At 52.5% G+C, this 12,956-nt stretch overlaps 5 protein-coding genes across 5 annotated transcripts; 2 read left to right on the top strand and 3 right to left on the bottom strand.

Annotated features, from left to right (window-relative positions):
• Window positions 1-24: 24 nt before the first annotated feature.
• Window positions 25-339, bottom strand: N7510_004258 (uncharacterized protein; the record flags this gene model as incomplete). Its single annotated transcript, XM_056976184.1, has 1 exon — window positions 25-339. One exon carries the CDS (start codon window positions 337-339, stop codon window positions 25-27), a length of 315 nt encoding a protein of 104 aa, XP_056836140.1.
• A 1,548-nt stretch (window positions 340-1,887) lies between these two features.
• Window positions 1,888-3,069, top strand: N7510_004257 (pepsin-like aspartic protease; the record flags this gene model as incomplete). Its single annotated transcript, XM_056976183.1, has 1 exon — window positions 1,888-3,069. One exon carries the CDS (start codon window positions 1,888-1,890, stop codon window positions 3,067-3,069), a length of 1,182 nt encoding a protein of 393 aa, XP_056836139.1.
• Window positions 3,070-4,305: 1,236 nt separating this feature from the next.
• N7510_004256 (hybrid sensor histidine kinase/response regulator) lies at window positions 4,306-7,334 on the bottom strand (the record flags this gene model as incomplete). Its single annotated transcript, XM_056976182.1, has 2 exons — window positions 4,306-6,783; window positions 6,837-7,334. The coding sequence occupies 2 exons, from the start codon at window positions 7,332-7,334 to the stop codon at window positions 4,306-4,308; spliced, it is 2,976 nt and encodes a 991-aa protein (XP_056836138.1).
• A 1,705-nt stretch (window positions 7,335-9,039) lies between these two features.
• On the top strand, window positions 9,040-10,659 carry N7510_004255 (MFS general substrate transporter; the record flags this gene model as incomplete). The annotated part of the gene is made up of 1 exon (XM_056976181.1): window positions 9,040-10,659. One exon carries the CDS (start codon window positions 9,040-9,042, stop codon window positions 10,657-10,659), a length of 1,620 nt encoding a protein of 539 aa, XP_056836137.1.
• A 221-nt stretch (window positions 10,660-10,880) lies between these two features.
• Window positions 10,881-12,239, bottom strand: N7510_004254 (PHP domain protein; the record flags this gene model as incomplete). Its single annotated transcript, XM_056976180.1, has 1 exon — window positions 10,881-12,239. The coding sequence occupies one exon, from the start codon at window positions 12,237-12,239 to the stop codon at window positions 10,881-10,883; it is 1,359 nt and encodes a 452-aa protein (XP_056836136.1).
• Window positions 12,240-12,956: the final 717 nt, after the last annotated feature.

Raw genomic sequence — 12,956 nt, 5'->3', positions numbered from 1 at the left:
CAGTCTTGGCGTCGCAGGTGTTGGCTATGCCTCGGAGTGTGATTTGATCCCGTGTAATATGCCTGAAACCCTGTCCCCATTGCGGACCTGGTTTCCGACGTAGATGTTTGTCTTGGAATACTCTTTGTCGCAGGTCCTGCCGCATCCGGGTTGTGTGTGTTTCTGGGGAAAATGATCCAGGGCCAGGCACCGGGGTAACATACCCATTCGCCGTATGAGAGACACGGAGAGACTTTCGCCGGGGTGATCCTTGGAACGGCCGGTCTCCGTCGGCCGGGTATATTCTGGATGCCTGCCAGGCCTGGTTTCATCTCTCCACCGCGTGCCGACATTGCACATGGTGCATGGAAGGACCCTCGTGGGTCTGTTCGAGCTTCTCGGGTGGCTGGCGCCACGCATGCATGCTACGTGCCGGACCCTAGATACTACAACCGTCCCTCTTGGAATCACTCATCAGAAGGACGGGGAGGTGTGGCAGCTTGGACCTGGGTTGATTCAACATCGCAGAGCAAGGCGGACCTCGAGGCTGAGCGGAGCCCTATTGGAAGCCATGGTTGGGCGAGCGAGTTCCTGGATGTTCCCATGGATAGAAACATGAATCAGATCCCTCGGCCAGACCGATGATAAGAGGGCTTCCCCGCGTGAGGGTGGTTATCGTTGCATTGTGTGTTGGGCATAAGGGTCCTTTCCTGCAGAACAGACAGACAGGGTATCGCAGAGCCTTGCACATCGCGATGATCCGCACTATGTTAGGGTATTGCAAGAATAGTAGCAAAAGCTGATCGATCCTGATGAGGCGATAAGAAGATGCCCGTGCTCCGTTAAGGGTCACATCGCTTTTTGGCTGTCGATCATTTCGCCGTCGGTGTCCCCGGGAGCCAAGTAACTAGAATCCTTCGCACGTTGCACGGGGAGGACCCGCGCTTAATCCTGCCGGGTGTTGGAGTGATGGATAGCGCACTGGACCAAGGCCATGAGCGACCGCCCGCCGGCCCCTGGGGAGACTATTCATGAAGAAAGGTGTTTCAGGTGGAAACATGGTTGGTAGTTGGTACCTGCGTGGAAGCCCGATCTCTGTTCCAGAGTTGAAGCACCGCCGAAAGTTCGAACCCAATGCCGCACCAGAGAACTCGATCGGCCAATAACCGTGGCATACGCGGACCCGATGTGACCCTGAAAGGGTAAAAACCCACGACGGTCGGCGTGGGAGCGGCTATTGGCCGGTGGCGTTCAGGGTGCTGGGCGATAACGGGCGATGATCTTCAGGGCGATGGGGACTCTAGTTTCGATGCCCAGGCAAATCACTACGCACCCTTCCATGGACGAGAGCTGACTCGTGGTCGACGCCCTCCGTGGAAATCTAAGCCGCGGATGGGGATCAACCACTCAAGACCCAATCGGTGGGCGTGCGGGCTTGCCGTTGCTGGCTAGAGCTGGAGAGCCCAGTGTGTCTGTCGTGCTCCGCGGTCGTATTGGCTGCGCATCCGTCCCCGCCTGGTTCGACTAGTGCTATCAGACCCATTCGACCCTCTCCGCCTTCACGAGCTGGGATCGCAGCTTCCGGACTCTGGTTTGCCCTTCCCCCTCCGTGGCGGGTCCCGTCCGCCGTGACATCCCATCCTGCTATGTCCGGTGGAGTCCGTGATGATCTTCCACAACCCTACTGCCGCGTCCCTGGAGCGACCGGATCGTCATCGCTGGCTTCCTGGAAGAGAAATATCTCCTGAATGATGGATGGGATGGCCAATCTATGCCCAGAAGGTTCGTGAGCTCCCCGAAAGGTATAAAGATGGCCTCGATTCCGGTCTACATCTCTTGGAAATCAACTCGCTCTCCATCCGTTCATTCTTTCGCTTCAAGAACCAAAAGTCCGAAACATCAATCATCATGGTTGTCTTCAGCAAGATCACCGCCGCCCTGGCCCTGGCTGGCGCCGTCTCTGCCGTTCCCCACGGCAAGCCCAACGCCAAGTCCTTCTCCATCGACCAGGTCGCGAAGAGCGTCAACAACCCCAAGGGCGTCAACTTTGCGCGCATGTACCAGAATTCTCTGCTGAAGTATGGTGCCACCGTTCCCGCCAGCGTCAAGGCTGCTGCTGAGCACGGTTCCGTCACCACCACCCCCGAGAGCAACGATGAGGAGTACCTCACTCCCGTCAACGTCGGTGGCACAACCATGCACCTGGACTTTGACACCGGTTCCGCCGATCTCTGGGTCTTCTCGACCGAGCTGCCCCAGGCCGACCAGACTGGCCACTCCGTCTATAAGGCCAGCAACGCCACTGCCCTCCCCGGCTACAGCTGGTCCATCAGCTACGGCGACGGCAGCTCCGCCAGCGGCAACGTCTTCAAGGACGCCGTCACCGTCGGTAGTGTCAAGGCTCCCAGCCAGGCCGTTGAGGCTGCTTCGAAGATTAGCTCGCAGTTCGTGCAGGACAAGAACAACGACGGTCTGCTCGGCCTTGCCTTCAGCTCGATTAACACCGTGAAGCCCAAGACCCAGACCACCTTCTTCGACACTGTCAAGTCCAGCCTGGACAAGCCCGTCTTCGCCGCTTCCCTGAAGCACAACCAGCCCGGCACCTACGACTTCGGCTTCATCGACAGCTCCAAGTACACCGGCTCCATTGCCTACAAGCCCGTCGACAGCTCGCAGGGCTTCTGGATGTTCACCGCGGATGGCTACAAGGTCGGCAGCACCTCCGGCTCCTCCATCAAGGGTATCGCCGACACCGGCACCACCCTCATGATGCTCCCCGATGACGTCGTCTCTGCCTACTACAAGCAGGTCAGCGGCGCTCAGGACAGCTCGCAGTACGGCGGCTACGTCTTCGACTGCTCCTCCACCCTGCCCGAGTTCACCGTCACCATCGGCTCCTACGACGCCGTCGTCCCCGGCGACATCATCAACTACGCCCCCGTCTCCGCCGGCAGCTCCACCTGCTACGGCGGTATCCAGAGCAACTCTGGCCTCGGCTTCTCCATCTTCGGTGACATCTTCCTGAAGACCCAGTACGCCGTCTTCGACTCCGAGGGCCCCCAGATTGGCTTCGCCGCTCAGTCCTCGTAAATCTTCTCACCTCGCCACAGGCAAAAGGATTGCTCTTTTTGGCTCGTGAGTAGCGAGTGAGAGAGAGAAGCGAGTCTGATCCTTTTCCTTTGTTCTCGAGAGTTGATTGATTGTGCGAGCTGGCTCGCCCACTCGCTCCTTTTTTCCGAGTGTTTTGCTTTGGGCTGAGGTTCTTGACACAACTCGCCTTGTACATGGTGTCCAACATGATTTCCAGAACATAACCACAATATACATGCGTTGGCTTTCATGATTAATTACTTCCGCTCCTCTTCGTAAGCACCCGATCCGTATTACGAGGATCCTTAAACTGCAGATGCCTGAACTACAACAAGAGAAGAACCGAAGAATCATAGAACTGTAACGTGAGTAGAAAGCGATGGACGGCGCACAAGACACACAGAACTAAAGCAGGGAAAAAAAGAAAGAGAATGCAACCTTGGACGCGCCCATGATGGCCCCTGCTGCTACTTCCAGGCCACCGTTACGCTGAGCATGCGAAGAGGATCGGGCAAGGCTCGCTCGCGTGGTCGTAGTAGTAAGCCGGAGAAGCCTTTGGGAATCCTGGGTGTATCGTGCGACAAATCCAAAACTGTACGGTGACTAGAAATGGATTTATGACTAAAAATACAAAAGGAGTTCGATGCCAAGCAAGTTACTATCATGAACAATGAACGTCAACTCTACATATATATATTTTGGGGCTTCTGCCTTAGCGCATTTCTCCTCACATGACCTCTTCGTCTCCAGCTAATGTTATTGATCTTGGAGGGCGATACATCAATGGCAATTAGCAGGCGTAAAAACCGACATATTGCCCGTGATAGATATCATAGTTACGCCGACACTATACTGAACCATTCTAATTTCGGTATACAGATTCGCCCTTAACGTGCCTCACCGTCTCCCCGAGCTCTGGTCCCCGATGTGGCTGGGTTTGACAGAAGAAAAGGTGGTGACACCATTTTGGAGACACACTGTACTGATAAACGAGACATAAAAAACCTCCTAGGCAATGGGAGTCATCATACTAACAAAATAGTGTAGTGACCATCATCCACCTACGTCTATGGTGCTAGTAGTCACTAAATTCTCTGATCGCCATTTAAGCATTATATAGAGGAAGAGTTAAGAACTGGTGAGTCCCAAGATCTCACACACTACGAGATGGCTTTATGCGTATCTGATATCATATTCTCGTGTATACATACAGATTGGATTTAGAGGCCCTTGGGCCTATCGTTTTTTACCCAACTCAAACATGGGGAAATATCGCTTCACAATTTGATCCAGTTGTTCAATTACCACCGGCTTGACAAGATATTTGTCCCCGCCTGCCTCTTGTGCGGCGGTTTTATCCGCAACGGTGTCTTGACCGGTCATAACCAGTACCAAAACCCTTGCCCAGTTGTTCTGTTTCTCCAGACTTCGTATTTGCCTGGTGGCTTCGATGCCGTCGCACACTGGCATTTGCAGGTCCATCATAATCAGCTCGATAGGAGGCTCGTTGTTGGCGATAGAAGTTGATTGGCGTTGCGAAAAAAGTTCCACAGCTTGCAGACCATTTTTTGCAGCCAAGTACGGCAAGCCTCTCTTTTTGCAGTACATCTCCATAATGCGGAGGTTGATGGTGTTGTCATCCACAATCAGAGTTGTGGGTCGCGAAGAATTACTCAACTGGCGGGAGATTGGAACGTGTTCTTTCGAGTCTGCAGAAGGTGTTACATCCCGATCGGATCCCAAGGATGGAGTATTTTGTGGATGTGAACTAGGGCTGGCACCGTCAATCGAAAGTTGGTGGGATTCGAGTTCCTTTGGTTCCGGGGCTTTAGTGGCCTTCGGAAGAAACGGCAGGGCTACACAGGGTTGCAAAATCTTGAGTTTCTCCACGAGGCGGTCCGCTTGCTCGAGGGCCGCGCCTAGCGACAAGGTGGAGAAAGGCCCGCTGGTATAAACAACGTTCTTAGCCGTCCGTTGTAGAAGTGAATTGGCATCAAATCCGGGAAGAAGACAAATCGCAACAGCTCCCGATGGAATCTGGGACAGCTGCAGGTGGTGCTTTTCTAAACTAGGGTCAGTTTCAAAGACGACAAAGGAGCCTTCTAGGCAAGTCGACGGCGCAAAGCCACTGCGTGTGAGGAAAGTTATGAAGTGACCACAGAGAGACGTGGAACCCGAATCAGATATCAAGCTGAAGAATCTTGAGGGTAGATTCTGAAGCTTTGAAGCGAGCGATTGCGGCGGGTTGGGAGAGGTGGTACATTCAACACCCCGGAAGGTGGTTCTAAAATGAGAGCCTTGGCGAACTTCCGAGGACATCAAAGCGACTGATCCCTGCAAGAGCGATGCGAATCTAGACGCCACAGTGAGTCCCAGTCCCGCGCGTGCTGAGTGCATATCGACCTTTTCGTAAGGTTCGAATATGCGCCGCTGATCATCTTGGTGAATGCCTTGACCATTATCCTCGACATCCACCGTCAGCTGCCTCGAAGCCAAGTTCAGTGAAAATGTTACTAATACAGTTCCATCCGGTGTGTGCTGGACTGCATTTAAGATAAGTGGCAGAATGCTGTCCCGAAGCACATCGATATCCATCCAGATACTCTCACAAACAGGAGGCAGATCATGCATGAAGAAAACAGAAGCTCGATACCGTGTATCTCCCACGGTCAGGTTGACTAACCCAGTACACAGCTCCGTCTCAAGCTTTTCAACCGGATGCATGGCATAGTGGCGGTCCATCGTAGCGATATCAGCCCATCGATTGATTGTAATCATGTTATTGATGATTGCAATCAGATCTCTGCCGCCCATTTTGATAATGCTCAGATATTTGGAATGTTCGTCTAAACGCATTCCGAGAGGCTTTTCAACTGATCCTGGTGCTGGGAGGGCGTCTTCGCCTGAGTACCAGGACTGGATCTCTTCAGCTAGGAGGTCCGCTGAGCCGAGAATGCCATGGATCGGTGTCCGAAGCTGATGAGAAAATCCCTGGAGAAACTTCTCCTTTGCTCTCAGCGCCTCGAATAGGAGTCTTTTGCGCCACATCTGGGAGATCAAGCCAGCACACGTCTGTACAAACCACATGTCAATATCATCGAATACGAAGTGAAAGTCCTTTGAGGCCACCATGAGCAAAGATGAACCCGATACAATCTCGCAAGGAGCAGCAATGATGCGAACAGTGTGTGTGGTTGGAAGAGCGTCGTGGTTGGAATTGGCGATCAAGGCATCCAGGTATTCCGCATCTTCCCACAGGCCGCCTTCCAAGTCCGACATCAAGATAGGCTTGCGTCCTTCCAGCTCAATATAGGTTGCCTTTGTCGGCTGCAATTTGATGATAGCATTAGGGTAGGTGCTTCGGAGAATTTGATAAATAGGGTCCTCGGAGACCACCTGGTCCAGCTCCAACTGTGCGGCGGAGAGGAGTTCAGTCATTTGATGTCGGTCACGTTGGCGCCTTGCTCGCACCGCGTGAAGGAGATCCGAGACGACCCAGTCACCCAGGCGGACGAGTGCTTGTTGCTGGTCTTTTGTGAGCGGTTCCTCGCTTTTACTCGAGGCTACGCAGAGTGAACCAAGACCAACACATTCTCCGGTTTCGTGCTGCAGACGCAGCGGTACACCAGCGTATGCGTAAAGCCCGCCCTGCTCGAGATAGGGACACGTCCGAAATCTCCAGTCATCCATGAGTGCTGGTAAATGAAATACGCTCTACGTAGTGTTTTTAGCAATCTATTAGTGGGCGGGAGAAACCCACAACTTACACCAGGAGGTTGAGTAACCGTATGGGCGCAGATTGTTTCACCCCTCGGCAGGATGCCTAACTGTACGCCTACCGTGGCCAAGCGGATATACACATCAACATCCTGGATGCCGATGATCGCGAACTCCCACCCCGTGGACTCCTTAGCCAGATGAACTTTCTCCTGGAGACCGGAGAGTAACTCTTCCTCTTTGAGAATATCGCGGGTGTAGTACCACAGCATGGACAATCTAAGTCTCTCATTGTGGGCCAAAGTGGCACGCGGATATCGACCCTCGAAGCCTGGAGGCTTGTTGCAGACGGTGGATGTGGGCGCGTTGGGGTCAAGGTTAGGATACAGAGTCGATCCGATCCCCTCGGACCAGGCGCTTATTGGTTTATCGAGGTTTTCCGGATCGAGAATCGGCCCAACGGTATCCGGGCGCGTGGGTGGGAGTGGATGCCTTGACGTGAGAATCGCTGCATCTGCCTTTGGAAAGAACGCTCTAGTAGAAGGCATTATCACCGCGGAGCTGCCGACTGCATCAACCTGAAGCGCAATGGAAACTGATGAAATGCGAAAGAACAGGGGAAGAAAAGCATTTTGGTAGGTAAGTTTGATAAGCAGGTTTTTCCTTGGTCTTGACCACGTGCTTCCTTTTAATTAATTGTCGGAGGACCAAGCCGCACATCCGGAATTAATTCCCGCATAGTCTATACGAAGAAGCAAGTTGTTTGGAAAACCAACTCGATCTTTTTGTTATATATATAGCCTCGGTTGTTCTCTCTGGTACAAAAACAATTAATCTTCCTTTGAACTACTTCAGTTTCGTGGCCTGAGTTGAGGGGGGACAGTGCGACACTGGGAGCTATCTTGGGATGAAGAATGAAGAATGTAAATATAAAAGCTAATGAAGTATACGATAGTTGTAGGAATTAGTGTCACTGTCGAGTCGAGTCGCTAATGAGCAGCTGCTCTCGAGCTCTTCCTAGATTCGTACAATCCGCGCCTTGCACTGACGACGCTCACTTAGGACCTCGCCTGACCGTCGGTGGGTGCGATCGAGCTCCAGACGATGAAATGTTTTCGTGAAGAAATTAATTTCCTTGTGACAATGTGCCTGCTCTATCTGCACTCCTCCCGCAGCATGTGCGGTGGTACTAAGATGACTCTTGAAACGAATGGCGAACCCCTCTCGCTGGACTGATATTCCGGATCGACCGAGACTCCTCTAGGGCCTGCGATATCACAGCTCCGAGAGAACGACCTAACTCGTCGTAATTGGTTCGATACAGGACGAGATTTCCATTGCCCAGGCTCGATTGCAGCAGCCATGCATTGGATTCAGTAACGGACCAAGCATAGCCGTACTCCGTTGGCGGCTATAAGCAGACCTGGTTCGAAGCAAGATTAAGACCAAGCCGTGGATCTAGCAACCATCAGTTCCATCATCGACGCGGATGAGACGTGCAGGGTGGAGATAAATCAGACCCGGGTAGAGTACGACATGACCTATGATATGTTCGCTACCACTCTGCTTCATAGTTTTACCTCCCAGCTACCGTGTCTTCGACTAAACCCGATGACCCTCCGGATCTAGACTACCTCAATCCAAGGTCTCGACTTCGGCGAGGGGTCGGGTTAAATGAAATCAGTCATCCGTCCGTACAGTATTCATGGACAGCTCTTTACATCTATTAAAGCCTTCTCGCGCAGACAAGTTGCTGTGCTCATCTAGTACAAGCAATGATCGATCTTGGCCGAACAGATTCTGAGTGGTGGGTGTCGGAAGTACTGTACTATTGGGCGGGTAATGGGTCCCCACAGGGGAATTTCCTGGCTAACCCCTGGGAAGAAGTGGGGTCTCAGTTTCTCGCGAATCCGGGGTGTAGTGTTTGTTCCCCGCAAATTCTCTACCCGAAATCCCTCCCCAACCACCAAAAAGCCCCCAAAAAAAAAAGAAAAAGAGGAGAAATCCTGGAAAACGAATCCCGGTCACCTCAGCCTATGCACGTCTATTGGGGCTTCAGGGTGCCGGTTCGAGCAAAATTTCTATACAAGCACACCCTCACAATCGAAAAGTGAAGGCTTCACCCGTCTCCTGGCTGTCTTTAACACTGCGGGCGACATCTTCCAATTTGACTGTGATAAGCTCCCAGTTGTTTGTTTTTTCACCCCGCAGCAACTCATGATTTCCTATACCACAGGGATCAATTCGACCACTATGGCGCCGGAAAACGTCGAGCAGCCCCCTACGATATCTATCGCTGAACCGGCCGATAACATCAAGTCCGAGCAGGGCAATGTTATTGCGGTCAGCGAGGAGGCTCGTGTGGCCACTGGAGAGGAGCACAAACTGGGCATCGTCAAGGCGCTGTCTACCTACCCTAAGGTCGTCATGTGGTGCATGTTCCTGTGCTTGCCCATCATCGGTATACAGTATGATGAGACCGTTATGGGCGCGTACTACGCGATGCCAGCGTTCCAGCGTCGCTACGGAGACTACGTCGGCGACGGCGAGTGGCTCGTGGAGGCCAAGTGGCAAGCTGCCATCAGCATGGCCGGATACCTGGGCCAGATTGTTGGTGGTCTCAGTGCTGCCGCATACCCATTGGATCGGTTCGGCCCTCGTCGCTGTCTGTCTGCTGGCGTGCTTGGAATCACCGGCTGCATCTTCATCATGTTTTTTTCGCAGTCCATCGAGGTACTTTTCGTGGGCGAGCTGCTGCAGGGTCTCATTAGTGGTTCGTTCATTGTCATCTGTGTTTCCTACGCCTCTGAGCTCACTCCCCTGGCCCTCCGTGGTATTTTGACTTCCTACGCCAACTTGTGTGCCGTCATAGGCCAGTTTCTTGGTACTGGTGTGACTTTTGCCCTCCAAAGCCGCCTCGACCAGTGGGCGTACCGTATCCCGTTCGCGGTCCAGTGGTGGTGGTGCTTGCTGTACTTTATGTTCATCTGGTTCGCCCCCGAGTCGCCGTACTGGTTAGTGCGTAAGGGCCGCGAAGAGGATGCCGTCCAGGTCCTGACCCGGCTGTCGGGCCGCAGCGACTCCGAGCAAGATGCCCGTAACCGTGTGATCCTGATGCGCGAGACTGACCGCATCGAAAAGGAGCTGTCCCAGAGTGCGACCATCATCGATTGCTTCCGGGGCGCTAACCTGCACCGAACCGAGATCTGTGTGGTGGCCTACATTATCCAAACCTGGGGTGGTGGTGCACTCATGGGCTACTCGACATTGCTCTTTGAGCTGGCTGGTTTACCCAGCAAGAACTCCTTTGCACTCAGTCTGGGCGCCAAGGCGTTTTCCTTCACTGGTACTATTGTGGCGTGGTTTATGCTGTCGCGATTCGGTCGCCGCACGCTTTACTGCTATGGCGAGGCGCTGCTTACAGTGTTCCTCTTCTTGATTGGCATTTTGGCTGTGGTACCGCACAACTTGTCTCACCCAGGTCTGCAGTATTCACAGGCCGTCATGCTTATGCTGTTTTCTTTCGTCTATGACTGCACGATTGGCCCTGTTGCGTATGTGCTGTTAGGTGAGATTTCTTCCACCCGTCTACGAGGCAAGACCATTGCTGTGGCGCTTGCTATAAAGGCTGTGTTTGGCATTGTCAACTCGGAGGCGATGCCATACATGATGAACAAGGGCCACGCCTACTGGAGGGGCAAGGCTGGCTTCCTGTTTGGAGGATTTAACCTGCTATTTACGCTGTGGGCGTTTATGCGCATTCCTGAGACCAAGGGCAGGACATTTGAGGAAATTGACTTGCTATTCGAGAGGGGTGTCAAGGCCAAGGACTTTAGCAAGTACGTATCGGATGCCGATTTTGAGCAGTACTAAAGACAGTGGCGGAGATGTTGACGCCTGCTAAGAATGCTGTGCGTTGGAATTTATGTGTTAGGTGTCGAATGTTATATTTTGCGTTAAGTTTTAAAATCATATTACAAACGGCATGCAACTGAGAGATGAGATTGTTTCGGAGAACAGAAGGTAGCTTTCGCCGATAGGCTGAACGCCTACTTCTATAGAGCGGCCACTAGCGGGTTCCCTCTTTCTATCTATTATTGCAGAACCCAGATAGGGTTGGTGAGTCCCAACATATCATCCTGGGCATCCCTAACCTCAACCCGCACGTAGTGCGCTTTAACGTTGACGTTGAGTTTGGTTTGCGACGTCTTGTGCACAATTCCCTTTTCCGTGATCAACCTCAATTGACATTCTGGGAATCCCTTGATCGTCACACAAGCGGTGACCTCCTCAGAGGTTTCTAGCCAGTCACCAATATCGGCTCTTTCACTGCAATGAGACAGACAAAATTCTATCTCGTAGTCCGGATGCTGGGTCAGATACACATGGCGGGCACGTAAGCCTCGGATGATGGCGTTGACGGACGTTTCATCGGCCAGAACCCTCGTCAGTGGCTCTGCAATCTCAAACTGTGGCTCGTGGATGTCGCTGCCGCCAGAGGCAGTAAATATCTTACCCTCGCGCAATAATAAGTCCCACTTCTCGACGGCCTTGATGTTCGACTCATCTTTAGGGTGCCGCTTCCAGGGGCCATTCCATACTTCGATTGCGTCCATGTGGTCATGGAACGAGTACTTCCATTCACAGCACTTGCACTCCGCAAAGGGGTGGTTGAGAATGGCAAATCCGTCGGACCTGTGCACGTCCTCGACGGCCCGCACCAAGCTGGCGTCCATCTCCTTCATGTCGCAGATCTTGTGATCGATGAGTTGGTGTGGCAGTAGTCCAATTGCACTCCAGTGGCCTCCGAACGTGGTGACCTCTATGCCTCGGCCCACCAGGAAGCCCTTCGGCACATGGTTACCCCAGACCAGATTGGCACTGAAGGTGTTATGTTCGGTGGAGAAGATGAAATCGAGACCCCGCTTAAGGGCCTTGTCGACCAATTCGTCTAATGTGAACTTGCCGTCCGAGTACAAAGTGTGCATGTGGAAGTCGCCCTTAAGCCATTTGTAAATAGGTCGTTGCCCAGGAGGTCGCTTGATCGTGGTGGAAAAGTCGGCCCGCGCAGGAGCCGGATTGGCCTCAAATACAGGCCGCGGGCTGTCGTCGAGGGTGATTTCGACATGATACGATGCTGACGAGGAAGTAATGTTATAGACGCCCAGCAGCACGTACCATTCTCCAGGGGCCAGCAGACCCGGGATATAACCGGGCGAGGCTTTGTCATTGGCGACTGTGATATCGAATTTGGATCCGCCAGAGTACCCGCGGAACTGCTTGTCGACGCCCAACAGGCCCAGATCGATGGCATTGCCGCCTTCGCGGCCCGTGTAGCTGTACTTCACATTGATAGACGTGGTGCCGGCCGGTACATCGAATGCGACCAGCTTCTGGGTGAGCTGGTCAGTTGGAGTGACGGTGCCACTGCGCCGGATAGGAGAATATTGCATGGTCAAAGGTGTTAGAGAGTGTCTGGGTATTTGATCTGACGCTGCTCCCAAAAAAGCAATCGAATAAATTCAAAATTCGCGTAATTGCTCAGACGCTCCCCACGGCCCATAAATTTCCTCATTTAGATTCATTAGCGTGTTTTGTGTGTCTATTATTGTTTCTTGTTTGTAATAGGAAAGCTGATGGTTGGAGTCTCTTCTTAAGTCTCTATAACTAAATTAAAGCTTAATTATAAACCCTTAAGTCTTTCTGAAAGGGCCACGCGATTCTTTAAGTAGGTCATTATTTAAAATTTTATTTATGGCTCACTCACGGCTTGCTAGCTGAAATCACAGGAAATTTGATCACTAATATATGTTACAAAACAAAACACAGAGACTAATGCACTGAAACGCGGGGGCGGGGTTTTCAAAAAGTTAACGGGGGCCGAGCAATCAGGCAGTGGCTGCCAACGCTTTTTGCACGACGCCGGCGGTATATGCCATGGGCAGGTGATGCGCTGCCAAATATCGGCAATAGAACCATTTCCCACCCATCCGATGCAAGGGATGGTGCCTGGATATCATGTCTCCTTTGATGGTCTCAAATAGGCTTAGGGGCTTCTCCCTGATATGATACAGTGGGGCCCGCAATTGCCTTCCATGTCGGAAACGTAGAGCTGCTATTTCAAGCCCTGATCATATGATATGCTAATCCAGATATAGTTATGTCTGTAT

Source organism: Penicillium lagena (genome assembly GCF_028827675.1).
Source record: "Penicillium lagena strain IBT 129212 chromosome Unknown utg000002l_segment0_segment0, whole genome shotgun sequence".
Lineage (NCBI taxonomy): Eukaryota > Fungi > Ascomycota > Eurotiomycetes > Eurotiales > Aspergillaceae > Penicillium > Penicillium lagena.
The sequence above is the reverse complement of the archived record's forward strand: the minus strand, read 5'-3'. Positions and strand labels throughout refer to the sequence as shown.